This window comes from Peromyscus leucopus, chromosome 7 (assembly GCF_004664715.2).
Source record: "Peromyscus leucopus breed LL Stock chromosome 7, UCI_PerLeu_2.1, whole genome shotgun sequence".
Taxonomy (NCBI): domain Eukaryota; kingdom Metazoa; phylum Chordata; class Mammalia; order Rodentia; family Cricetidae; genus Peromyscus; species Peromyscus leucopus.
In genome coordinates this window covers 6,608,435-6,635,360 of record NC_051069.1, presented here as the reverse complement: position 1 = coordinate 6,635,360, position 26,926 = coordinate 6,608,435, and the positions used below count along the sequence as shown (strand labels likewise).

General features: G+C 45.0%; 1 protein-coding gene across 2 annotated transcripts in view; it reads right to left on the bottom strand.

The window, feature by feature from the left end:
* Positions 1 to 26,926, bottom strand: part of Snx1 (sorting nexin 1) — a 38,573-nt gene that overhangs the window by 2,017 nt on the left and 9,630 nt on the right. For both annotated transcript variants that reach the window (XM_037207396.1, XM_028866355.2), the window contains exons 2-12: positions 21,151 to 21,262; positions 16,648 to 16,775; positions 16,065 to 16,131; positions 11,897 to 11,940; positions 9,114 to 9,255; positions 7,853 to 7,931; positions 7,251 to 7,326; positions 4,782 to 4,895; positions 4,508 to 4,601; positions 3,347 to 3,552; positions 658 to 801 (exon numbers count right to left, since the gene is read on the bottom strand). In XM_037207396.1, coding sequence (XP_037063291.1) covers positions 658 to 801; positions 3,347 to 3,552; positions 4,508 to 4,601; positions 4,782 to 4,895; positions 7,251 to 7,326; positions 7,853 to 7,931; positions 9,114 to 9,255; positions 11,897 to 11,940; positions 16,065 to 16,131; positions 16,648 to 16,775; positions 21,151 to 21,262 — 1,206 coding nt within the window. The remainder of the gene's footprint in view (positions 1 to 657; positions 802 to 3,346; positions 3,553 to 4,507; positions 4,602 to 4,781; positions 4,896 to 7,250; positions 7,327 to 7,852; positions 7,932 to 9,113; positions 9,256 to 11,896; positions 11,941 to 16,064; positions 16,132 to 16,647; positions 16,776 to 21,150; positions 21,263 to 26,926) is intronic.

The window sequence follows — 26,926 nt, the reverse complement described above, 5'->3', positions numbered from 1 at the left end:
TGGGAAGGATGAGATACATAAGGGATTCAGCATTGCATATCACAATCCAGAAGGCCACTGTGGGGATAGGTGGAAAAGACGGCCATGTGCCCAGGCCAAGCCTGGTCTATGAGAAAGCTCTGGTACCACAGCAACCTCTGACTTAGGAGCTCAAAAGCAGAGCCACAAGCCCCAGAAAACTTAATTTAGCTCTTTCCTGGAGTGTGGGGCATATCTGAGTTACCTAAGTGGCCTTTCAAAGATTGTGCAAGGAACTAGAGCTGGCTGCTCTCCCAGAGGATGCAGGTTCAAATCCCAACACCCACATGGTGGCTCACAAGTTCCTAGGTATCCAACATTCTCTTCTGGCCTTTTCAGGTACTAGGCAGGTACATTGTGCACAGACATATATGCAGGCAAAACACTCATAAACACTCAAAGAAATATATATATATGTAGATAGATAGATAGACAGACAGACAGACAGATAGCATAGTGGTGGAGAGCCAGGCCTCAAGGCTGCTCTGAAGTCCTTCTCAGAGACCTGCCCAGCAGCCCCGGCCCTTTAATTCTGTCTCTTGCCCGTTGCAGGCTCCCAAGCATCTGGTCAGGATGGGTGCAGTGTCCCCGAGGAATCAGCAGTGTACCCACGCCGGGCTAACTGGCTGGGCGGCTCACCTCTGTAATCTCATCCTTGGCTTGCTGCAGTTTGTCAGGCTTGTTGGCCCACAGCAGCCGAGCCTCCGACTCCCGCTTCTTCTGCAGCGTGGCCTGCGCGTCCTGCCAGCGCTGCCATGTCTTCATGCGCTGGTCGAAGGCAGCCTACGGGGGAGGGCAGTTGGGAGGGGCACAGCCAGCTCCTGGGCAACGCTGGCTGGCTCTGCCTTAGAAGGAGGCTCTCCCAGCAGTTGTGCCAGGGAAGCCCTGAGCAAGGGCAGGGTCTGCAGCCACTGTTAGTGCCCAGCTGGGGCATTAATGTCTAAAAGCACAAGCTTGGGTCAGGTCCTCTTCAAGCTTCCAGTGGGCCGGTGCCATGCTACCGTCAGGGCCGGATGCCTGGGAACCCAGTGGGGCCTGGGGCCTGTACCTACACTAATAAAGTCTCTAAATTGCCGTCCCCTCACCAAGTCAGACCACGAGTCCACACACTTTCCCTGAGTCTGCCACATGTGAGGAGCTAAGACTACGGTGGAGGTGGAAACACACAGTCCTACTCTCCAGGAACCTTATCTTCCGAAAGGCGTCATTGTATTAGCAATTACAGTAGATGCTTACACAAACACAGAACACTGGGAAAACAAGCAGGTACCGAAACTTCAAGCTAGGGACCTTGGCCAGCCGGGAGCTGTAAGTCTGCAGCAAGGCACACAGGACACACTTGGAACAGAAGGATTTTTTTTCCTTTGGAGACAGGTCTCAGGGAGCCGGGCAGGGCTGATCTCATTACATAGCTGAGGATGACCTTGAACTCCTGAGCCTCTTGCCTCAGTCTCTTGAGTGCTGGCATTACTGGCATGAGTCACCGGGCTGGCAGCTCAAGGATCCTTCACAGAAACACTTAAAATGGTCACACGACCTACTTACCGCCTTTACCTCACCCACACACTAGTTGGCCTGATCTGGGCTAGCATGGCCAGCAAGAAGCGCTTCAAAAGTCATTATTGGCTTCCTGTTTCTAGTCTTTGGAACAGAATTAGCATTTTCAGGGAAGGTCATTGTTGGCCTAACCCTCTCCCATCCCACCTACACCTATAGGCTTCAAAAGGCAGTCCACATCCAAGAGTGTGCCTGGGGCCAGTCTCCTAGCCCTGTCTGTCTGCTGCCCAGTCCCTACAAAGGCCCCTGGATGTGCCCTAGGCTCCTCAGCACACAGCTGGACCAGAACAGAAACCCGTGACCGCGGAGCGCAGGGCCACCACTTCACCTTCCCAGCCCTGCTGCTGCTCTGCGGCTTCTTTGTGTCTCCAGACAGGTTTCACTATGTATCCAGTGAACTCACTGTGTAGCACAGGCTGACCTGGAATTTACCATGAGCTTCTTGCCTTAGCCTCCAACTGCTGGGATTACAGGCATGTGTTCCTATACCCGGCTCCTGAAATTTCTTAGCACATCAATGTCAAAAATTCAGGTAAAGGGTGACTCCATCTCGAAGAAAGGCTTAAACCTAGCCTATTGGGCTAACGGGTTCCAGGAAGGACACAAAAGAAACCTTGGCTCATTTCTCCATTCCCACCGTTAGCTCCCAACATGAGGGGGGCACAGGCTCTCTGAGAAAAGATCTGCTCGTAGTTCTGTGCTCTCAGGCTGCTGCCCCAGCCCATGGAGAACCAGGCTTGGCTTCTCTTTGCCCTGTTCACACACGCTCACCTTGCCTGGAGTCACATCCAAAAGCTGTGCTCCCTCGGGAACCCCTGCCCATAAAACAATGCTCCTCATAGAAAGCTTTCCCCAGACAGAGCCCTTCCCCAGGATGGCTCTCCAGCCCGAGTAGTCCAACTGGTTCTAAGAATCTCACAGAGGGTCCTTTTTCAAGCCTCGTATCTCTCCGGAGTTAGCAGCAACCCAGGAGCAGAAGGACCAGGAGCAGCCCGCAGGCTTCTGCGTCTAGCAGCTATGACTGGAGGGAAGTGAGACCCAGTGGGCAGCTCCACGGCAGGAGATGCGCTGAGGATGAGGAGTAGGCTAAGGCTCATGCACCCTGATACCGTGCAGAATCAGGTCCTTACAGTGCAGGCGCCAGGCTCCCCTAGAGTCTTCCTTTACCAGGGAGGCCATGCAGAGAGCTAATACTGCCCAGTCAAGCTTCCTTAACTGATCCGAGAGCTCTGGAGACAGACACCCTGGTCACCAGGTGGGCAAAGTGAGGTGTTGGACCCAAAGGGCAGCGTGCAGTGTTGCTACCAGTGTGGTCAGCACAGCCCAAGGAGGGCTCCGGTGACAAGCTCTCTCAGCATGTGGGCCACACTCCTCCATGCAGCACCAAGCCAGTTCTACGTCGTTACCTGACTGGTCACACTGGAAGGACAAGTGGAAGCCAGCAAGAGCTCTTACCAGGGCAAAGACCAAAGGACTGAAGAGTCACTGCTCCAGGGGCCAAGCAGCAGTCTGTAATAAGCTTTGCTTGGAGAAAGGCGCACACAGAATACTGCCTGTCCTCAACATTAAGGGGGCCTACTTGGAAATTCAAGAGTGGGCTGCTGTGGGCCTCAGAATAATGCGAGGTAACTGGCTAGGTAAAGCGACTGCTGTGTCTGCAGGGCTCTTTCAAGAGTAGAACTTACAAACACTCCTAAACTAAAATGAGATAAACTTTCCTTAGGAAGTGGAGAGCAGGAGACCCCCGGGGCAGGGAGGAAGTGAGGCTTACTCTGACGATGGCCAGGAGGCGAATGTAGTCACTCAGGAGTTCAGCGAGGAGGAAGAAGTCGTTGTTGGCCTGTTCCTGGTGGAGCTGCTCAATCTTTTCTTCTACCTCAGCCAGCTGGGAGAGCGCTCGTGACAGGGCCGTGTTGTCCTCGGAGCTCCCAAGCATGGCCAGACTCTTGGCAAACTGGGCTGTGTTCAGAGCTAGCTCTGGAGGGAGGTAAAGACAGCAGAGGCCTCTGATCTCTTGGGAGAGGCACAAGGCAGCTGACCCTGGGTAGCGAGTCCTGGCAGTCTGGCCCCTGCATATCTGACAACTGAGGGTTCTATAATCTAGTCTCCAAACTCAAAGTGAAGGGAAAGTGGCCTGGGTTGCCATCTACACGTGACCAGGCCTGGCCGCCTGAAGGAAGCAGTTCCAGCATTCCTGGAGAGCCAACTTTAAGCTCATGTAAGCAGGCCAAGGGAAGGAGAGGCTCTGGTGTTGGACGTTGAAGATCATGAACTGCCTATATGTATCACACAGCCACACACACAGGCAGCCACACAAATACACACAGACACACACACACACACACACACACACACACACTCTCCCACTTTCTAGAGCAGAGCAAACTTTCCGTCCAGGGCCAGTCAGTACCGTAGGCTCTGCAGGCCACACAGTCTCTGTGGCCTGCTCTTTTTCTTCCTACTTTTCTCACAGCAGCAGGGTCCAAGCCCAGTCTGTCCTCTCACGCTAATGGCTTCACGCTAATGGTCTCCTAGATTTCTTGTTACCAGTGTGTTTAAGACACAGAAGGGAGGCAAAGCTCACTGAAGGCAGGGGAGAAAGGAGACACAGTAGACGGCTTCCCTGCATTTCCACCTTGCCAGCACGACCAGGTAACAAAGCACTAGGATTCTGGCTGCAAGCCACCAACTCCCATCAACAAAAGCAGCATGTACCTAGGCAGGCTCCCTCCGCCCACTGCCCACAGTGCTTTGAGGCATGTTTCTTGCCAGGAGACCAGGACATATGGTGTTTATCAGAACATCAAGCAACAGGTGGGCTGAGATTTCCGACTTAGACTGCTGAAGGTTGGGAACAGCATGCTTCTCATCTCCAGCTCACTAAAGACACTGATTTCCCCCAGTCCAGGGGCATTTCCGAGCCAGTGGTTACCTTTCCTGTGGTTGACTAGAGTCTCTACCACAGCATGTAGCTTCCGTAGGCGCTGCTCCTCACACTCCACCTCCTGAAGCTTCTCCTCGAACCACTGAAAGCACATGAGCCCAGAGCTGGGCTGAAAATGTTCCACAAAGTGCAGGGAGTGCTTTTTCTTTAGCTGCTTTTTTTTTCAGGGGCTGTTTTTGTTGTTTGTTTTTTTAATTGAGAGGAAAGTCATCTCAGAAATTTCAGGACTTCTCGGGGCATCTGAGAGGCGTAGGCTACTCACAATGTCTGACTCATTCATCTTGATGGTCATCTTGCTGACTGCGTCTGTAGCTTTGTTGAACATCTTAAGGAGACCAGCACCACTCAAAGCCTGAGTGCCCACAGCACGTGGCAGCTACAAGACCAAGAAGGCGGGATGGCAAGTTATCTGCTGCCCCTATTTTAGGTTCAGAAGAATTAGTATCCATCAGATGGCATGCCCCAAACTTGTCAAATAAGTTATTTGAACTGTAGATTCTTGTATTCTAAGGAAGTTATAGCAATCTAAAACTAGTATGTGCAGAAACAAAAATCAAAGCACTATGGCCAAAAGAACCAATTTTCAGCTTTTGATGTTAGAAAGAAAGTAAGATTGAGTGTTGTGTGGCTAGGCAATCTCACACCGAGACTGTCTGCCTACCCAGGTGTGAACTACTTAAATACCAAACACTTTTATTTTATTAATATTATTCTGCTTTTTTTTTTTTTTTTTTTTTTTTTTTTTTTGTTTTTGAGACAGGGTTTCTCTGTGCAACCTTGGCTGTCCTGGAACTAGCTCTGTAGACCACTCACAGAGATCCACCTATCTCTGTCTCCTGAGTGCTGGGGTTAAAGGCGTGCACCACAACCATGTGGCCCTTTTATTTTTATTTTTTCACATTTTGAAATTATGTTGTGTATACGCATGTGCCACAGCATACCTACAGAGGTCAGAGGACGACAACTTTGTGGAGTCAGTTCTCTCCTTCCACCTTTATATAAATCTAACTCTGTTGTGTGATATTTTGATTGTGTTCTGACAAATAAAGCTTGCTTAAAGTCATAGGTGGAGCTAGCCACTAACTGACCATAGAGCTTTGGAGGACTGTAGAGAGAGGAGACAGGAAGTGGTAAGGTGGAGCTGAGAGAGGATCTCAAGGAAGTGACTGCTCCCTTGCTTGCTGATCTTTCAGGTTTTTACCCCGATATCTGGCTCCTAATTGCTTATTGATAAGATTAATTAGATTAACGCTTTGTGACTCAGGTTGTCAGGAATCCAGGGCAAGCACTTTCCCAGGCAGAGCATTGCATCTCTTTGTTAAAGTCAAAGCCTCCTGCAGGGCGTGGGGACATCTGCATTAATCCCAGCATAGCCAGAGCTATGTAGAGGAACCAAATCTCCAAAAAAAAAAAATAAATAAAAAAAGTCTCTCGATTAACACACTCTGCAAGAAGGGGACTCAGCTTTGAGAGAGTTTCTACAGTGAAGCAATGTCCAAGGATAGGAGCATATTCTGAATGGAGCTACTTTTACACAGTAAAACTATGTTGTAAAATTAGATTTTAAGTGTCTTAGGTGTCCAGGATGTCTTTCATTACTTCTCAGGTTGAGGCCACTCTTCCCGAGGACACTTGACAGTGTCTGAAGCTGAGTGCTGCTGGCATCTAGCAGGCAGAGGTGTTCCTCCTCATTGTGCCAAACATTTTACAGCACAGGACAGCCCCCACACAAAGGGTTACCCAGCCCAAAGGTCTCCAAAGACAACGCTGCTCTGGGGTTATCGAGTGAGCAAGAATACATTAGAAATACCCAGAGGTAGAATTAAAGGACTTCAGGCTTTGACATCATTTTTAATTAGAAAAAAATCATTTTGGAGAGGAAAAAAAAAATCTCATTACAATAATTCTATTTTCATTATAGTAACATAGAAGTTTTTTAAAATTAAACACAAAAACATAATGAGTCTTGTCATTCTAGTTTTCTAAGACAATGTTATTTTTCTCTGGCCACGTGTCTTGCCATCCTTACTGACTTCTGCTTCAGGGTATACTTGCTATTTGATGCCTCCACATACTCGTATTTCTTTACATGTTCTGATTATGGTCAAAGAGAGGGTTTGTTGTGTGGATATATTTTATTTAATTCCCTAGTTATTAACTGCAGTGTCTCCAGTTCCCACAATCACGAATAGTCTATGCATAGTCTGTAAACCCGTCCACTTCAATCAACCCTTCTCTATATGGCAGTTCTATGTCTGTGGTAACTGGTTTTGTTGTGGTTTGGTTTTTGGTTTTTCAAGACAGGGTTTCTCTGTGTAGCCCTTGCTATCCTGGAACTCACTCTGTAGACCAGGCTAGCCTTGAACTCACAGAGCTCTACCTGCCTCTGCCTCTTGGAATTAAAGGAGTGCACCACCACCACCCAGCGGTACCTGGTTTTTAACTAATGCCTTTAAGCCTCCTAGCACAAAACACATATTCAGTCTGAACCAATTAGTAACCTATGCAAGACATGCCGAGACCCTGCCAAACAGAGCACTGTTTTCTACAAGACTCAACCAGGTCATCGTTTGATACAAGTAGAGCTGCTGTCATGTGGAGCAGTGGAAATCCTTGTCTCTTTTGGGAGACAAACTCACTGGCTATAGCATTTAAGTATTTGTCAAATGAACCAGTTTCATTTCACTAAGGGTAGACAGAGATAAGAAGCTGAGCTTTGTAGAACACTAACCTCTTCCTTTTCCAAAAACTCCCTGACGTCTGGGTCTTGTAACATGGTAGGATGATTGACAATTCTTTGAAGGTACCTAGAGGATGAAATCACCAGTCGGTCAGGACTCTGAAGGTTTGGGGTGTTGCACAGTGCTGGCTGGCCTCAGATAAGGCATGTAATCTAGTTTCTGCTTGTAAGTATTCAAAACTTCATGTTGGGGCTGGAGAGATGGCTCAGTGGTTAAGAGCACTGACTGCTCTCCCAGAGGACCCAGGTTCAATTCCCAGCAACCACATAGCAGCTCACAACTGTCTGTAACTTCAGTTCCAGGGACCCAACACCCTCACACAGGCATACAGGCAAAACACCGAAGCACATAAATTCTTCACATTTCAAAAGACAGCAAACTGACCCATCAGACAGTCTTCAGAACCACCCACTAGATTATTCAAGAAGGAAACCATGGTCGTTCTTTCAGGATGAAGAGGAAGGAGATCTTATGACTGAAGTGGGAAGGTAAAGACTTGGGGAAAGTCATCAGTAACAGGGAGATGTGACTGGAATGACCTCAGTTCATCTCCACGAATGCAGCAAACTAACAGCTTCTCACAGAGACCTACCTTTCCAAAGCAGCCCTCCTTTTCTCAAGAAATTCTGCAGAAGAAGAATCTTCCTTCCCAACTTTCACTTTTGTCATTCCTAGAATGGAATTTAAGAAACAAAATAACCAGAAACAGTAAAATGGATAAATCTACCTTTTTTTTTTTTTTTTTTTTTTTTTTTTTTTTTTTTTTTTTACGTTTTATAAAGAGTCATCTGAAGGAAAGGCAGCGAGGACAGCTCGACACAACCATCGAAGGAAATTTCAAGGTCCTGATCAGGGCTGGACCAAAGGTTCTTCACTAATTAAGTTTGCACATGCTGGAGATTGTAAACTATGGGGTTTAGACCGTATATCGTCTTTAAAAAAAAAAAAAAAAAAAGGCACATGTGACGGCACGTGCAAGGAGACCTCTGTGAGTTCGAGGCCAGCCTGTGCTACATGGTGAGTTCCAGGCCATCGAGGGACACATAGTGAGATCCTGTTTCAAAAAAAGGAGGGGAGGGCTCCAGTTATGGCTCAGTGGTTGTGAGTACTGGCTGCTCTTCTAGAACGTGCAAGCCCTATTTCCAGCATGCGCGTGCGCGCGCACACACACACACACACACACATGCTCATAACTCTAGTTGCAAGGGCTCTGACAACCTCTTCCGTCTTCCTCGGCACCGGCACACACTTGGTAGACATACATACATGTATGCAGGCAAAACCCATATACATAAAGTTAAAAATAAAATAATAAACCCTGTCTTGAAAAACAAAACAAAACAAAATAATAATAGAAGGAAATGTTCTGAGATTCTGAGTATAGATTAACAATCACCTGATGGCAGTGAGAAGACTCCTCCCCTGGTCCCCAAAGCAATTTCAATCTGGAGGGAAGAGCAATTACTAAGAGTCCCAAAACCGAGGGCAGAACTCTGGTAGAATGTTTCCCTAATATTCATGAGGCCTTGTGTTTAATCACTAGCAACACACACACACACACACACACACACACACACACACACACACAGAGACGTACATGCATGCATGATACTTGATCCTTTCCAGGTTGTGGTGGTGCATGCCTGCAATTCTAACACTCATGAGTCTAAGGCAGAAAGATGGAGGCCACCCTGGCCTATACAGTGAGTTTGAGGCCACTCTGGGGGATATAAGACTGTTTCAAAGTGCTACAAAACTGAAGGCTAACACCAGAGAAGATGTAAAAATAGCTGGGCTATTTCTCCAGTCCCCAAGTGTTAAAACTCAAGTGGAATTAAAGACCACAGGCTTACCTATTAGGCTCTTCTCAGGTGGAGGAGGGACAATGAAGCCATTTTGAGAGTGTTTCTCTGAAAGCTTCTCATAAAGACCCAGAAAATCACTGAATCTTCTTTTTACTGCAAACTGCTTACTTCTGAACATCGGCAAGCTCGTCTTGGGGATGGAAAAAACACAAGGCAATTTCATTCCTAATCTAGGAGTGAGTATCTATTCTGCTGACATCCAAGGCCAACAGATTTCCCCGCTCCTTGACCTTTAGACACCTGGAAAATAACTCTGCCCAAGACAGGCTCTGAAACCCCAGGCTATGGTCTTCTTGGCAGTCGGGAATCTAAGAAACCCTGCTTAAGCGTATAAAATAAAAAAAATATAGGATGATGGGACTTGGTGGGGGGATGGCTCAGTGGGTAAGCACAAGGACCAGTTTGAATCCTCAGTATTCATAAAAAAGCTGGGCATGCCAGGTGGCGGTGGCACACACCTTTTATCCCAGCACTTGGGAGGCAGAGGCAGGTGGATCTCTGTGAGTTCGAGGCCAGCCTGGTCTACAGAGTGAGATCCAGGATAGGCACCAAAGTTACACAGAAAAACCCTGTCTGGAAAAACAAAACAAAACAAAACAAAACAAAAAAGCTGGGTATGTCTGAGTGTGGTGGCGCACACCTTTAATTCCCAGCACTCAGGAGGCAGAGACAGGTGGATCTCTGTGAGTTCAAGGCCAGCCTGGTCTACAGAGTGAGTTCCAGGAGCCAGTTACACAAAGAAACCTGTCTCCAAAACAAAATAACACTTGCTCCAATTAAAGTAATGTTGAATTTTTGCTAAAAGATAGAATTTATGGTCATCTGTAACCAACTTGTCACTTATTGACTTATTTAAGGGTATCAGCTACTATAATCAAAGCAGACAGACAAAATAAGACACACTGAAAAAACGCTTCTAAGACGGTGGGGAAGGAAGGAGATAAGATATCTGTAGATAATAACCACTAAAGTGCTGTGGGTTTTAGAGTTCACAGGAGGGCCAAGGAGTATTAGAGAAAAACACAAAGAAGCCTCCCGGTAAAAGGGGGGAAAAAAAAAAGAAAAAGAAAAAAAAGGCTAGGGTGATGGCTCAGCAGTTCTGAGCAGTGGCTATTCTTCTGGAGGACCCAGGTTCAACTCCCAGCAACCACACAGTGCATTACAGCCATCTGTAACTCTAGTCCTAGGCGATCCGACGTGTATATATAAACATATAATCACTCAGACATATAAACTTTTTTTTTCTTGGTTTTTCAAGACAGGGTTTCTCTGTGTAATTTTGGTGCCTGTCCTGGATCTCCCTCTGTAGACCAGGCTGGCCTCGAACTCACAGAGATCTGCCTGCCTCTGCCTCCCGAGTGCTGGGATTAAAGGTGTGCACCACCAACGCCTGGCTATTTTTAGGAATCTTAAAGCAAAGCATCACATCACTTAAAAATACACATGCAAAGACTTTTTATAAAGGAAATGAGATTACTCAGGGGAGCAAATGCCTCTGAAGTATAAAGCAGTGGCTATGACAGGGACAAACAGGAAGGACAAACAGCTGATGGAACCAATGGTACTCATCTAAAACTGTGGTAGGTTCAGGGTTCTGTTTTACTAGAGTAACAAAACTGTATTTAATAAAAAAGGGGCAGATGAGGAGCAAAAGTTTTAGAAAGTATTCAAAGTAGCCAGGTACAGTAGCAAATGCTTGTGATTTCAGCACTTGGGAGACTGAGGCAAGAGGATCATAAGTTCCAGGAGAGCCTGGCTTTGTGTTGGATGTGATGGTGCGAACTTGTGATTTCAGCACCAAGAGGCTGAGGCAAGTATATCAGAGCTCGAGGACAGTGTGGGCTAAATAAGGAGATCCTTCTTCAACAGCAACCACCCCAAATTCCTCACTTCTGAGAGTGTATATACATAGCGTGCCCCCCCACCTCCTCTCTCTCCCCTCTAGTTTTTTGAAACAGGGTTTCTTTATGTACCTCGGCTGTCCTGGATCTCTCTCTGTAGACCAGGCTGGCCTCAAACTCACAGAAATCCTGCTTCTGCCTCCCAAGTGTTGGGATTAAAGGTGTGTGCTACCACCGTCTGGCCACATATACATAATTTTTGTTTCTTTGAAAAAGGGTCTCATTAAGTACCTCAGGCTGTTCTCAGACTCCTGATCCTCCTGCTTCTGCCTCCCTAGTGCTGGGATTACAGATGTGGGCCACCTTGTCTAGTCCAAGAATTGAAAAGTTGTAAACAGATTATTCTTCATTGGAGGTAATCCATTAAACTAGCTCCAGTCACATAGTCCCTGAGGGATGGGGTAAAAGTCAGATATGCTGTACATCTTAAACCTTGCAAAGTTTCACACTGAAATATTAGCTTTCTGGAAGAATAATGGAAAGGCCTAGTCTAGTGTACCTAGTTAAGATGACCAAGGCAGGGGGCTAGAGAGATGGTTCATAGGTTAGGATCAATGGCTACCCTTCCAGAGGATCTGGGTTGGGTTCAGTCCCCAGCACCCAAATGACAGGTTATAATGGCCTGTAACTCTAGTTCCAAGGGTTTTTAACACCGTCTCCTGGTCTCTGTGGGTACCAGGCATGCAGGAAAACACTCATATACATGAAATAAAATAGATTACCGGGGCGATGTGGACTTGCTACGGCTTGAGTAAATAGGAGAATACTAAGAAAAAACAAACAAAAAGATACCCAGAAATAACCTAAATGTCAACTCCGTGTGGGCAGTCAGGTCTGCTGAGGTCCATCAGCAGTGTCACCGGAACTCACCTGGGTTGTGACTTTGTAGGCTACATAGGCATTCATCCCATCCCCTGTGGGAGAACAAGAAAGCAGGAGAGAATTATTCCTTTACCTGAAGTAAGGAAGCTAACCCAATAACATTTAACCAGAGGCCATACGCTACAGGAACCTTCTGTTAGAAGGGCCTGTTTCATCTCCAGGCTTTATATGTAATCCTAAAATCCAGTTTTTCCTGTGCCTCGGGGGCTGTGTGGCACACATGCCCCCACGGATGCTGGCTGGGCCCCAGTTTGAGTTAGACAAGAGAGTCAGTGCCCTGTTCCAAAGCCAGGCTTCATTTATATCCTCCACAAAGCAGCACTGGATACTGACAATTCATCAGTTGTTACCATGCCAATATTTGGGCTGGTTACACACATCTGTCCCAAACCAAACAATTCTCTTGCTGTATAAAGCAGGAGAAGGAAGCGACTGATGGAAAAGGAAACAAGCAGTTCTACCCTAAGCTAGCTCCAGGCTGCTCTGCTCTTTCAGAGACCCCACCACTAGTGCTGGAAGACACTGACCTCTCTGATCCAGCATGTTCACCCAGAGCAAAGGGCCTGGCAGGAAGACACTTGGGCTGCCTGATGTCACAAAAATCTCCCTTTCCTGGAGGAATTATATTTATGAAAAAGCCTTTGACTGTCAAATAATCTGGGATTCAAGCAACTGTTTTCTCTGTGGTAGTGTCCTGACCTAGACCACTTAGGGAGATAAAGGCTCTATTGACTTCCTGAGCCCTGAAAAGACATAGATTGGAATCCAGACAAAGCCCCAGTGCTGGACCGTGGGGTTTAGATTTTCCCCCCCTTTTTCCCTTGTCTCTGGTTTCTCCTCTCATGAAACAGGAAAGCCTAAGTCAACAATTCCCAGTTGCCTTTGCTTCTGATCTGATTCTGGAGTGAGGGGCCAGGAGAAGGGGCAGAACTGGACCAGCAGGGTTCACATACTGTAACATCATTCCATCGTGATGGGTGAAAATGCTTGCTTTTATCTGTAAGTGCACACGCACAGGCACGCACACACAATGTTAGAAACTACACAGAAATAGAAAGCATGCATGTCTTATCTCACCAATACCTACCAAAAAGAGTGTTGCAAAATAGGATTTACAAGCTAAGCTAAAGAAATTACCTTACACTGATTGGCAGCTTTATAATACAGTGAAACACTTACAATACGCTGCCTGATACCAAGGCTGTTTACTACTCATTTACAAAAAAATTCTGGCTGGGCATAGTGGCACACACCTTTAATCGCAGCACTTGGAAGATGGAGGCAGGTGGATCTCTGTGAGTTTGAGGCCAGCCTGGTCTACAAAGCGAGTTCCAGAACAGCTAGGGCTGTTACACAGAGAAACCCTGTCTTGAAAAACAACAACAAAAACCCCTTAAGTTTAATGAAAATTTCACTCACAGTAGAATAGTAATGTCTAGTTCCACAAGGAAGAGGTCTAAGTGCCCATGTCCACAGAGCACATTAGCCAAGTGTGACCTCCAGGTACCCTGCAGGGTCTCCAGACAAGGCAGTATGTGTGAAAAGAGGTACCTGGCTAATGATACAGAAACCTGAAAGTAGCCTGGTCACATGACAGTCTGACAATGCACAGAGTTCTGAAATAACTTCCAAGTTGGAGACGTCATATGCAAATTGTCAAGTCTCTAAAATAGGATGCCCTGGTAAATGTACAATTCTAATTTATTTATATGTGTGCTGGAATGAGAAGCACATGTTGACTAAAGAGCCCACATAAACAGAACATGCTGCTATAAAGATTGTGTCTTGGATAGAAAAATGTTTTAATTAGCTGGTTTCTTGAAATCAACATGACCAAGAATCCAGACAATATAAACCAAGGGGATGGAAGCACCTAGAGCAATCTGTGTTCAGATCTGATTTGTGAGCTCTGGAGTGTGGGGTCAGTACTTCATAACATGACTTTATTGAAAACATTGTCTTCACAGATATAATGACATTAAAATGAGGTCATTAGGGTGGATCAAGTCCAACATGACTGTCGTCCTTAAAAAAATAGGGCAATTCAGACTGGCATTCCTAGAGGAGTGATGATGTGGAGACACTTAGAATGACTTGGGACAATGATGACAATGTAATGATACATCTTCAAGTCAATGCACACCTCAGACTCAGAAGGCAGAAGACAGGCAAGGACCTTCCTTCCCTTCCAGTTTCAGAGGAGCAGGGCCATGCCCACACCATGATTTCAGAGGAGCAGGGCCATGCCCACGCCATCATTTCAGAGGAGCAGGGCCATGCCCACACCATCATTTCAGAGGAGCAGGGTCATGCCCACACCATCATTTCAGAGGAGCAGGGCCATGCCCACCATCATCAGAGAGCCATGCCACACATATTCAGAGAAGCAGGGGCATGCCCACACCATGATATCAGAGAGCAGGGCCATGCCCACACCATGATATCAGAGGAGCAGGGCCATGCCCACACCATGATATCAGAGGAGCATGGCCATGTCCACACCATGATTTTGAGGCTTCTTGCCTCAGAACTGTGAGAAAATCTCTGTTTTTTTGTTTTGAGATAGGTTTATTTTTCCTTTCTTTTTCTTTTCTCTGTGTAGCCCTGGCTGTTCTGAAACTCACTCTGTAGACCAGGCTGGCTTCAAACTCAGAGATTTGCCTGCCTCTGCCTCCCAAGTGTTGGGGTTAAAGGCATGTGCCACCATTGCTGGGCTTTGAGGTAGGTTTTCACTTTGTAGCCCAGGTTAGTCTCAAACTCATGGCATCTTTCCTTCCTCAGCACTCAAGTGTGGGAAGTACAGGTGTGACCCACCACCCTTAGCTTAATTCTTTTTTTTTTTTTTTTTTTTTTTTGTTTTTTCAAGACAGGGTTTCTCTGTGTAGCTTTGTGACTTTCCTGGAACTCACTCTGTAGACCAGGCTGGCCTCGAACTCACAGAGATCAGCCTGGCTCTGCCTTCCAAGTGCTGGGATTAAAGGTGTGCGCCGCCGCCGCCGCCGCCGCCGCCGCCCGCCGCCACCACCACCACCACTACCACCACCACCATCACACCACCACCGCCCGGCTGCTTAGCTTATTTCAATTGTTAAGTCTGCAAGTTTGTGGTTCTGTGTGACAGCAGGTCTACGTAACTAACACTTGCTCTCCTGTTCAAAATCACAGCAGTAAATGTTCAAACAATTAGTACCACTTGGAATTTGTATTATTCTACTAAGGATTTCAGCAGCTAAGCTTCAAATTAATGTGGTAAGGAATATTTCTAGTTCTAGACTATCAGGTAAGAGATTCCTAGATATGGACCCAATGCCCTGGTCCTACTTTCACTGTATACCACACTGTGCCTTAACAGGAATGCTACTTTCTCTTTGGTCCTCCCTTCCCTCTTCTGATAGGTGAAGGAACTGAACAAGATGCCCATAAACACCCAGCTGGAACAGCTGGCAGTTGTGAGGCACCCACTTTAGGTACTGGGTCTTCTGCAAGGGTAGTGGGTGCTCGTAACTGTTGAGCAATCTCTCCAGCCCCTGTTTGAGGTTTTTTTATTATTATTAATTAATTTTATGTTTATATATATGAGTGTGGGCATGGCCATGCCATGATACTCATATGGAGGTCAGAAACAACTTTCAGAGTGGATTCTCTCCTTCTACATGTGGGCTCTGGGAATCACACTCAGGTGTCAGGCTCGGCTGCAGGTGTCCTTAGGCCCTCAGTCATCTTCTGGTCCCCTGTTTTAGTTTTTTATTTTTTTCTTTAATTTATTTATTCATGTATAAAGTGCTCTGTCTTCATGCACACCAGAAACCAGAAGAAGGAATCTGATCCCATTACAGATGAGCCAACATGTGGTTGCTGGGAACTGAACTCTGGACCTCTGGAAGAGCAGTCAAGTGCTCATAATTGCTGAGCCATCTCTCTAACCCCTGCCCCCAAATCTGCATTTTTAAAGATTGTAATTATATTTCATGTCTCTGTTTTTTCTTCCTAAAGATAAGAGGAAAAAAATCCAAGTAATGTACTCAAGGAGCTTAGTTCCAGGAAAGATACTGATGAAGCACATCACTTTTGCTGGTTCAGCTCTGTTGACAGCCACTCCCAGACTAGCTAGTTAGGGCCCACTGTAACAACATCACAAGAGTCCAAAGGACCTTACCGATCTTCTCAGGATCAGTAATACCGACTGTCAGATCAAACTGGTCCTCCTGTTCTTCTTCCTCTAGCTTTTAAAAGAAAATGAAGAGAATTCACATGAAGAAGGCTAGACATCACACAGTATTCAACACCTGTCAATATAATAAAGTGTTTTCAGTATTCAGCTCTGGCCATTCCCAGTAGCTCCAGTGAACTAATGCCCACAGTTTAAGTCATGAACCAGTTCACAGATCACTTTCACATTGATACCCTTAAACCCTTATTTTCGAGATAGTGAATAATTATAGGATTTTGGTAGACTTGGCCTTTTTTGGGTAAAGAGGGGGTTGGGCAAGGCTGTATTTCAGCTTATGGGAGCTTCTGACAGTAAATAGCATCAGTGACCAGTGAAAACCTTTATGCTGTCCTTGGGGAACAGACACTGTCTAAGAAAGAGTTCTTGTTTGGATTCTGGCTGTGCATTAACCATAGGTCTTCTTCAGGAGCTGTAAATGTTTTCTCAGGTTCAAACCCAAATGAACTCCAGACCAGGAGCACACAGTCCTAAAGACAAAAGTCAGAAGACCAGCAGTGCATATTCTTACCTCCTCATAGCTTGGCTGCGGCTTAGGAGAATTTGTGGCTTCTTGTGGAGAATGAGAACTAAGTGTTTTGGCTGGCATCATCTTCTGGTTATTTTGTGTGCTGTCCAGGGATAGTTCCACTGTGGCATCTGAAAACAGTTGATATTTTAAAATGAGCATCAATACTGGGTTTTCAAAGACTGAACATCAGTCCTACAGGGTGAGAGCCACAAGAAAAATGGCAGGCACCCAATACAACAAAAAAACAAGAGCCACGAAATTTTTACATGACTCAAAGGAGAGGACACTGAGGGGGAGCGTTACTTATCACAGGTTTGGTAGAGCAAGCTCTTCCTTTTCTTCCCAGATGCAACTGTTTGGCCAAAAAGACAATGATGTAGCAAAAAGACTCCACACCAAAATAAATAGGTCAAATAATTTTACTCCTGGGAGTGGTCACTCAAAAGCTTCCATGAAACTCATTTACTCTTGTTTTTAGTAGTTTGTACAAGACAGCACTTTTGGTCATCTGCTTTATAAACAGCATTACAGAACAGGCCAGAACACATCAGAGGAAGCCTCATTAACTAGAAAACACACAGTAATGCTTGGGAAAGGGGTTTGGTACACTAGAGTTACATTGAAAATTTAAAAACTAGCCAGAGCCAGCAGTGATGGCACATACCTTTAATCCCAGCACTTGGGAGGCAGAGGCAGGTGGATCTCTGAGTTTAAGGCCAGCCTGGTCTACAAAGTGAGTTCCAGGACAGCCAAGGCTACACGGAGAAATCCTATCTCAAAAAATAAAAACAGCAACAACAACAAACCAAAACCCACTTCTGATCAGAACAGTTTTCAGAGTGAAGATCTGCTCTTTAAGAACCGCCTCTCTGGAGAAGACGCAGGTGAGCGGAACAACTCATTCTCTAAGTGTTCCAGAGAAACGACTTCTAAAATAGCATTCTGTACCATTTTTAGACAGTAAAATTTCTTATGCAAATGCACTTCCAATGCGGAGCAATGAAGCTGGAAGTTTTAACCCCAACCAGTTCATTGTTTTTCTTTTTAGTAAAGAAAAACATAAATATCCACTTTCGGGTCTGACCGTTATGTATTCAGTTTAGTCTTGGGGACTACAGAGAAAGCTGCTTCCTTTTCTTTCTAGATTTTAAAGGGGAGCTAGGCAGAACCATAGGCAGTTTTAGATTACTGTGCTGACCACTGAAAGTGAATCATTTCTGCAAAAGATCCTGCCACGGGGGCATAAAACAGGAAGCAGCACACAGAATGAGTGTGTTAGGTTGTGAGGTCTTTGAAACAAGAAGCCAGCTCCAGTTTGTATAGGTGGTTCACTGCATGAGATCCAACATAAGAGACTAAGCGAGTCAAACATCAACTATTCATTGAAAACCTTTGGGTGAAACTGGGTGTGATAGGTTGTACCTGTAATCCCAGCATTCCAGCCAGGTTCAGAGTGCAGACCTTAAATCTAGCCACTCAGGAGGCTGAGGCAGGAGGATTGGTAATTCAAGGTCCATTTGAGCAATTTAGTGAGTTCTTGTCTCAAACAAACAAGCGAACAAAAAATGGCTGGTGTCCTGTCTAGTTTATATGTCAGTTTGACATAAGCAGGAGTCATCTAAGAGAAGGAAGCCTCAGCTCAAAAATACTGCCGTAAGATTAGGGTGTGGACACACCTATGGGGCATTTTCTTATTTAGTGTTGATATGGGGCCAATACATTGTGGGTGGGGCCATCCCTGGGCTGGTGGTTCTGGGTTCTATAGGGAAGCAGGCTGAGTAAGCCATGAGAAGCAAGTCAGTGAGCAGCACCTTCCATGGCCTCTGCATCTGCTCCTGCCTCCAGGTTCCTGCCCTGTCTGATGATGGACTGTGGTATGGAGGTGTAATCAAACACAAATCCTTTCCTTTCCAAGCTGCTTTTGGTTGTGCTGTTTCATCACAGCAATAGAAACCCTAACTAAGATAGCTGGGGGCCTAATTCCTTGAAAGGACACTTGCCTAATATACGTGAGGACCTATGATTGATTCCCAGCACCATGAAAGAAAAATTCTAAGAAGTTGAGGTAGGATAACAGAATGATAGGGAGTTTGAGGCCATCCTGGGCCACATTAAAGGACCCCGTCTCATATGGGCATGGCGTTATCCAAGCTTCATGCTTATAACCTTAGACTTGGGCTGCTGAGGCAGAAGGGGTACCATGAGTTTGAAGTTAGCTCGGGGCACAGAGTGATGGAGAGGCAGAGGGGAAGAGAGAGAGAGAGAAAGAGAGGGGGGAGGGAGAGAGAGATCTTAAGAGAGCCAAAGACACTTTGTCTCAAAACAACAACAAAAAAAAAAACAAACAAAAAAAAAATCACAAAATATTGAGGCTAGAGCGTGGCCAGCCTGGGCTATACAGTAGAATCCTGTTTAGAACCAAACAAAGGGGTGAAAATACAGCTCAGTGGCAGAGAGCTTACTTAGGCATACCCAAAGGCCCTGGACTCAATCTCTAGAATGGAAAATAGAAAATATCTATGGCTTGCTGGAATAGTAAGGGCCTTTAAAAAGCTGAGCATTTCCCATTAAAATGACTTCGAGAGATGCCCAAGCATGAAAACATGGGCTTCTTCCCTTGCACTCTAGCAGGGATATGTTTGGAAAGCCTTTGGGATCTAGAGGGACCAATCAGCACTGTGGCAACTGTGTAGGAAATAAAATTCGAGCTTTAAAGCGTGCTCAAGTCCTAAACAGGATGTCTCACGGCAGAGCATTCCTTTCTATGGGCATTGTATGCTCCTTTCTCAGTAGTGAAAGGAATGTACGCTCCTTTCTCAGTAGTGAAGCAACAACTGGCTGCCTGTAAAGCTGGTAACAGATGACATAAACCAGAATGATTGTGCTGAGAAAATCTGTAAGATTTACACAATTGTAGAGAAAGCCAGTCCCTGGGATAACTGCAGCACTAAGATTTCCGGTTGTAGAAGGAAAGATCACATAAATGTCAAAGGCTCAGAGACAGAGAGTTTACCTTCTCAATACACTACTTAATTAATGACAAGCGATTATTTATATTTTATTAGTTCTCTTTAATTCACCCCTCTTCCCCCTAAAAATATGACTACCAGAATGCACTGTGTACTTGTTCATGTGCCAGAGACCAACTGGAGTGGAAACTTTTAATTCTTTACATTCTCCAAGCCTCTTTGTCCCTTTCATGGTCTTCAGATGGTCTACCGGAGTCCTAGTGGGAGGGGCCTCTCCAGATCTTATCTTCAGTCTGTCTCTCTTTCCTTACCATTTTTTCCTCCGAAAACCTCACTCACACAGCAGTTTCCATTATCAGCTCTAGGAACAGGATCTCTACGGATGTCTACAGCTCTCCTTCTTTGGCTTTGCTTTTACAGACAGGGTCTTACTGGAACTTGTAAAAATCCTCCTGCCTTAGCCTCCTGAGTACCTGGGATCACAGGTATGAGTCACCACACACAGCTGTACAATTTAATTCTCTCTTTCCCCAGACCGTTCATCACCTGGATATTTTCCTTTATATTCAAGTTTAAAATATTAAAATCTAAACAAACTTTCAATTTTCCCTCTAAAGCCAGATTCATGTAAGACTCACATACATCCCACCCACTCTAGTCTCGTCTCTCTGTCTCTCATGTCTCTAAGGGATAGGCATGGGGGCCCCTATATTTTATATTATATATATTCTAGCACTTGGGATGCAGAGACATGGTCACAAGTTTGAGGCCAGCAAATTCAGGTTGGCGAAAGCTACAGAGTAAAATAGTGTCTCAGATTAATTAAGGTCAAGAGTGAAAGCATGTATCTATAATCCCAGCTATTTGAGAAGCTGATGCAGGAGGATTGAGAGTTTGAGAGTTCTAGGCCAAGCTACACAGACTATATATCTCAAATAAAAGCAATGGTCAGTAACCTCATACTTTTGTGAGCTCCTGTGACATACTATTTCTATAATTCCCCTGACCTGTATTTCTTTTCTTTCTTTCTTTTTTTTTTTTTTTTTTTTTTTTTTTTTTTTTTTTTTTTTTTAGGTTTTTCAAGAAGGAGACAGGGGTTTCTCTGTGAAACAATCCTGGCTGTCCTGGAACTCAGTCTGGCCTCGAACTCACAGAGATCTGCCTGCCTCTGTCTCATGCTGGGATTAAAGGTATGTGCCACCACTACCCAGCTTCCCTTACCATATTTCTGACATTTAATAATTTAACTCATGTACTTAAAAAATAGATTTGTTTGTTTGATTGTTTAGGGGTTTTGTTGTAGTTTTGTTTTGTTTTTGAGACAGAGTCTCAGCTGGTTTGCTAAGTAGCAAGGATGACCTTGGACTCCTGATCTTCCTGCCTTACTTTCCATGAGCTAGGATCATAGACATAGACCTCCATTGTGCTGGGCTGAAGCTTTCAGACTTATGTATATGTATGGTGGATTTGACTTTAATAATTCATAATTAATAAAGGTGAATAGAAGGTTCCTAAACTTTGAGTCTCTACTTGCCTGCAAAGAGGTCCTGTGGTTCTTGGTCTTGTTCCTCATGGATCCCATTTTCTTTGGAACCATTTTTGATAGGAAAAAGGGATGTGGTTTTCTTTGGAGACTGGGGCTGACTCTGAAAACAAAGAGATACTCTGAATAAAACAGAACCATTAAAAACAAACTCAGCCTACCTAGAAAGTGATTGTGATGTCCCTTTGTCCCACAGGTGCTTAGAGGAAGCCGGGCTTGCTAGTTAGCCAGCTCAGTAAGTGACAAATGGCTGCTAGAATTGAGAGTGCTGTTGCTCAGGTGACCATGGGGCTAAGTTCATGCGATTTAGGGTTAATTTTTATAACCTTAATCTTGCTGGAATATGACACCCCAAACCACAAGCTACCAGCACAGATATGGATACACAGAAAAAATTTAATCTGTCCCAGTGCATTTCTGTTTCTCAGCTGATGACCTTTGTCATTTCAAATGCTGACTGGGCGTATTCTGGTGACAAGCACACCACATTGGAATTTAGAATTCAATCTCTGGTCCCAGGCTTCCTTTGAGGTATTGGTTAAACTGTTAACTGAAGCTTAGAGATTCCTAACCCACCTGACAAACACAGGAAGAGATAACACTTTCTATCTAATGCTGCTAAGAAATACAGTTCAGTTTTTGATCTGGAACTCACATGGACAGAAATTTTAGCCACACTCTATGGTAGGCGGAAGAATAAGACCAGTCATGCTTGGCCTAATAGTCACATAGTGAAAACACAGTTGGTCCTTGGCCTTTATTAAAAGCTCAGTGCAGAGTCACAAACAAGGGTAGGGAGGATCCCCAGGCCGGTACAGGAGTGAACAAAGCCGGATTGTGCAGCACACCAACAGAAAGCCAGCTTGTGGTACTGCAGGCTTTGAAGTCAGCCCCTACGGCCAAGTCAGTTAAAAGAGCTGACCAAAGGAACTTTTCCTAAAACATTCCCTTAACTAATCTGAGGGAGTCTGTCCCCTGGACAGGCCTTTTTTGACCCAAAAGAACAAAGTGAAATGACAGATCTTTCGGGATACTCTCTGAGTTTGTCATGCAAACAGCTTCCTCACCAGAAAGTTGTAACTGCATTTGATTTGTATTAGCAAATCATGTTTGTACGGGGGCTGTTCTGTGTTACTGAGGTTCAGTGGCAGATGCTCAGAGAGTATCCTCATCTGTCAGAGACAGTGGTCCCTCCTCTAGCTGCTCCCAATTCTAAAGAACAAAACAGAACTACTTCTGAGAAGACAAAGAAGCAGAATGAAAACAAAATTAGCACTTCCGGCCTCAAACACCACTTGGCCACCCTCCCCATACACCCACTTCCTCCCTTCACTCTCACTCCGTAAGATCTCAGAAGCCCTGGTTCCACTTCTTTCCCAGAGGGACCAGCCTCTTCAGATAGAAACCTGGAGATGAAAACTCAGGAGGCACCTGGGCACAGCTGCACTAACGGGGAAATGCTAAAGCAAGATGGAAGGCTGTCAGAATTTCCTTTTTAAACACCTCAAAGGGTCTATCCCTGTGATTCGTAGATGAGTAAATCCGGCTCCACTTCTGATCTACCATCTGATCTTAGAGGGTTCAAGATAAACACTGCTCTACGAAATAGCATTACAACAGCAGCTTGTCCCCTCTTAAGCAAGCCACAGGTCCAGATGAATAAGTTACCAGGACAACCAGGTCACTGTCACCTGCCTGTCTTCCTCCACCCACCCTCTGCAAGCCCTGACCACAAGTTTGATGGAAACCATGATTGAAATAAGATTTGGGCTATTAGTTAGCTAGGTAACAATGACCTATGAGAACAGAGAACTGCTCTCAGATTCCCTCGGGGTCCACATCCAATCATCCATGGCTGAGCTCTAAGACAAGTGAAGGTAGCTGACGCACTATTACCCTGATCTTTATTTGTAGTTCTTTTATAAAAGTATGTTTATATGTACATTTATAACTATATTTCACGGCTGGGAGGACGGTTCAGCGAGTCAAGTGCTTGTACACAGGCATGAGGAACCAACTTCAGGTCCTCACCGGTGACACACTTAAAAAGCCAGGCAAGTGACGAGCAGGCAGGGACAGGATTGCGGGGGTCTGCTGCTCAGACAGTCTAGCTAATTGGTGAGCTCCAGAGCTCTTCAGTGAGGAGACTATCTCAAAAAAGGTGGAAAGGGAAGAAGTGAGTGGTAAGCGTTGGTGGAGCATGCCTTTAGTCTCAGCACTCAAGAGGCAGAGACAGGCAGATCTCTGTGAGTTTGAGGCTAGCCTGGTGAGTTCCAGGCCAGTCGGGGTAGGTAGATGCCACCAACCCCTGGCCTCCACAAGTGTATACACACACACACACACACACACACACACACACACACACACACACACACACTCATATACCACATGCCATATGCAAAAAACATTTTAAATTTATTTTCAGTTGATTTGTATTGATACTGAACCAACTAATCTTACTGGGGAGAACCCAGGGCACAGGTAGCCTTCATAGCATAATGTTCTCAAGTTTAACTTACAACCAATAACAAAAAAATTGAACAAAGCACTTAAAGAAAACAAAAAAACAAAAGCAAAACAAAAACTTTGAGGTCTTCCTATGTAACCCAGGCTGTCTTCAAACTCACAGACCTCTGCTGCTGTCTCCCAAGACTGAGGTTATATGTGCACGCCACCAAACCCAGCCAGAACCTTTTTTTAAAGAAAAGGAGGACATTTCATGGTATCTCTGCACTGTGTGGGTGGGGTGGGGTGCATGGGGTGCACAGGACAACAAGGCTTCAGCAAGATAGGTTACAAAGGCTTGCCATCAAAATACAACCTGCCCAGGTATTACAACAACAGTTGCCATAGTCACATCTAAAGTTAAAAGCTAACTCAAAGATTCTAAGATTGTTTTTATTTTTCATTAAGCCTATGAATGTGTGTCTCTGTGTTGGTATGTGTCTGTGGAGGCCAGAGACATCAGATTCCCTGGAGCTGGAGTGGCCCCATAAGGGTTCTGGGGCCAAATTCAGGTCCTCTGCAAAAGCAGTCTCTGCCCCCTTAGCCAGTAAGCTATTTCTCCAGTCTCCAAAAGCTAACTTTTAATTTGTGTTAAGGTTTTGTTTGTTTTAAGAAAGCTAGTTTTGAACATGTAAAATTTCAGGATGAAGTTATTTTTGAAGAAGGAAGAGACACACACATTACACTGAATGCAGAGCCAACACTAAAGCTTTATAAAGTATACTTCTAAGACTTTAGTAAGCAGGCATGGTAATGGAGGACAGTAAGTTTAAGCCCACACTGAACTACTCACACTGTTTCAAAAACACTGTATCTCCTGGGTAGTCAGAAAGTTATAGCTACCCATCAGTTCAAAAGAGGAAGCATTTCTAGGCAGCCGATGAAAATAGTATGTTGTAGAAAATAGAGCCAAGGACCTCTCCTGCCTGTCTCCCCTTGTCGTTTTTACATGACAGCCACATTCTCTTTTGTTAGCCGATAGCGTTCCTAGCTAGCATATCCAACACCGGCTTACTCCTTTTGGCTGTGAATTCTAGCAGGTGGTTCCACTGATAAGTCCGTCTAAAAGCTCCTGCTTTTGCAGTAAGAGCAGAGTGGGCTAATGCTAATCTTAGAGATGTACTAGAAAGATCCTCCAGGAAGAGGGCACTTTTGTTAAGAGCAAATGGGTAATTTTTAACAATTATCAGCCTCAAACTCTTAGGCACAGGCCATGAGTGTGATTTCCCTAGCACAGAAAGCCAGGCGTGGGCTCCTCGGAGCTGACGCGGCCAGTCTGGACTGGAAACCACTGCCAGGATTCCGGGCGGCTTCCCTTGAGGTTAGCGGCTGTGATTCGTTCCTCTGTTGCTTAACTGCTCTTTGCTCCACACAGGACACAGAGATTACATCTAAGAGACCTCAGTAGGGTCCGTCAAAACTCTCAACTGGGGCTGGCTCAGCAGCTAATCCTGGTGACGCGAGTTCCATCCCTGAGACTTACACAGTGGAAGGAGAGACCTGACTCCTGAAAGTTGTCCTCTGACCGCCACACGTTGACAGTGGTATGAATACACGTGTCCACGCACACATACATAAATGTAATAAATAACTGCATTAAAAATGAAACCATAATTATACTTACAGGCCCAATCCAAATTAAATGCTACGATAACATGGCTTTTGGAGGGCTAGATTTAATATTTGCTTATTAAATTTATTTATTTATTTATTTATTAGGGTTTTTTGAGAGAGGGTTTCTCTGTGTAACAGCCCTGGCTGTCCTGAAACTCACTTTGTAGTCCAGGCTGGCCTCGAACTCACAGAGGTCTGCTTGCCTCTGCCTCCTGAGTACTGAAATTAAGGCATGTGCTACCAGGCCAGGCTGAGTACTTATTTTTTAAAGAGTAAATGAGTACTACTGAGTAAAGCTAAGGAGTTAAGGAACTGTTCCACCACACTGCTTTAATAAGGCAAGCACAGAGGAGTCAGTCCAGGAACCACACCCACACAAGCCGCAGTCTTTCAAAACGACTCTAGACGTCCCTGGCGTGAAATACTGCTCCCTTTGCCACCTTTACTTGGAGAAATAAATGAGGTAGTATCAGTATATTAGCTGCTTACCAGTAGTAATAAACTATCACAAATTCAACAATTTCATCATTCTTTAGTCCTATCAAAGTCCATATAGGAAGCACCAAGCACAAATCCAGATGTTAACGAGGCTGCTTCCCTTTCTGAAGGTGTTGGGGACAATTTTGGGAAGTACTGTAGTTGAGTCCTCTCCCAGAATCAATGTTTAACAGTTTAACATCTACTTGGGAAAAATGAACATTTTGTGTTGGTTGGAATCTGGGTGCATCTTACTCTACAAACTGGGTAAACAAATGGTTAATTTAAACATTTCACAGTGTTACCTTCTCTCATAGCTTTGGCACCCCACCCCCACACACCGTGGGTCTCATGAGCCATAGCATTCAAGGGCTGGTCTCTGAACTTCCATAGCAACAAAATTATTTTCCCTAACCTCTGGCCCAAAAGCACCATTTTCTTTGATTATAAAGGAAGGTATAATTGCAACAACAGTACTTGAGACAATAACTAATAGACATTAGGTGTTTTGTTCTGTTATGAAGTGCTGGAAATAGAACTCAGAATCTGACCTGTGTTGGGCAAAGACATCACCAGTGAATCATGACCCACAGCCCAACAGTAGATATTTCTGTATGATGTAATTGCTACAAATACCTATGTATCATTTGTGCTTATCTTTATTCAAAAATTGGGGTAGTTAACATATTTCTAGATTTTATTATTTAAATCATCTAAAAGGATATACTTGCTTTTAATCCTGGCACTCCAGAGGCAGAGGCATTTGGATCTCTGTGAGTTCAAGGCCAGCCAGGTCTACAAAGCAAGTTCTAGGGCAGCCAGGGCTGTTACACAGAGAAACCCTGTCTCAAAAAACCGAAAACAACAACAACAACAACAACAACAAAAGAATATTCTGAGTTAGGTATGGTGATTCATGCTTACACATTCAGCATTTGAAGCGCTGAGGCAGGAGGACTGCCCTGAATTCTGAATTCAAGGCCATCGTGAGCTGTATAGTGAGACTGTTTCAAAAAACAAAGAAAGCAGTACCTGCTACTAATACTAGTGGTTTCCTTTGTAAGCTTACTTATTTTATTTTATGTATTAAAATATTTTGAGAACGGGTCTACAGAATGAGTCTATAACACACACAAAAAGGTGAAGAATTCTGAGGTAGACAGTAGATCAA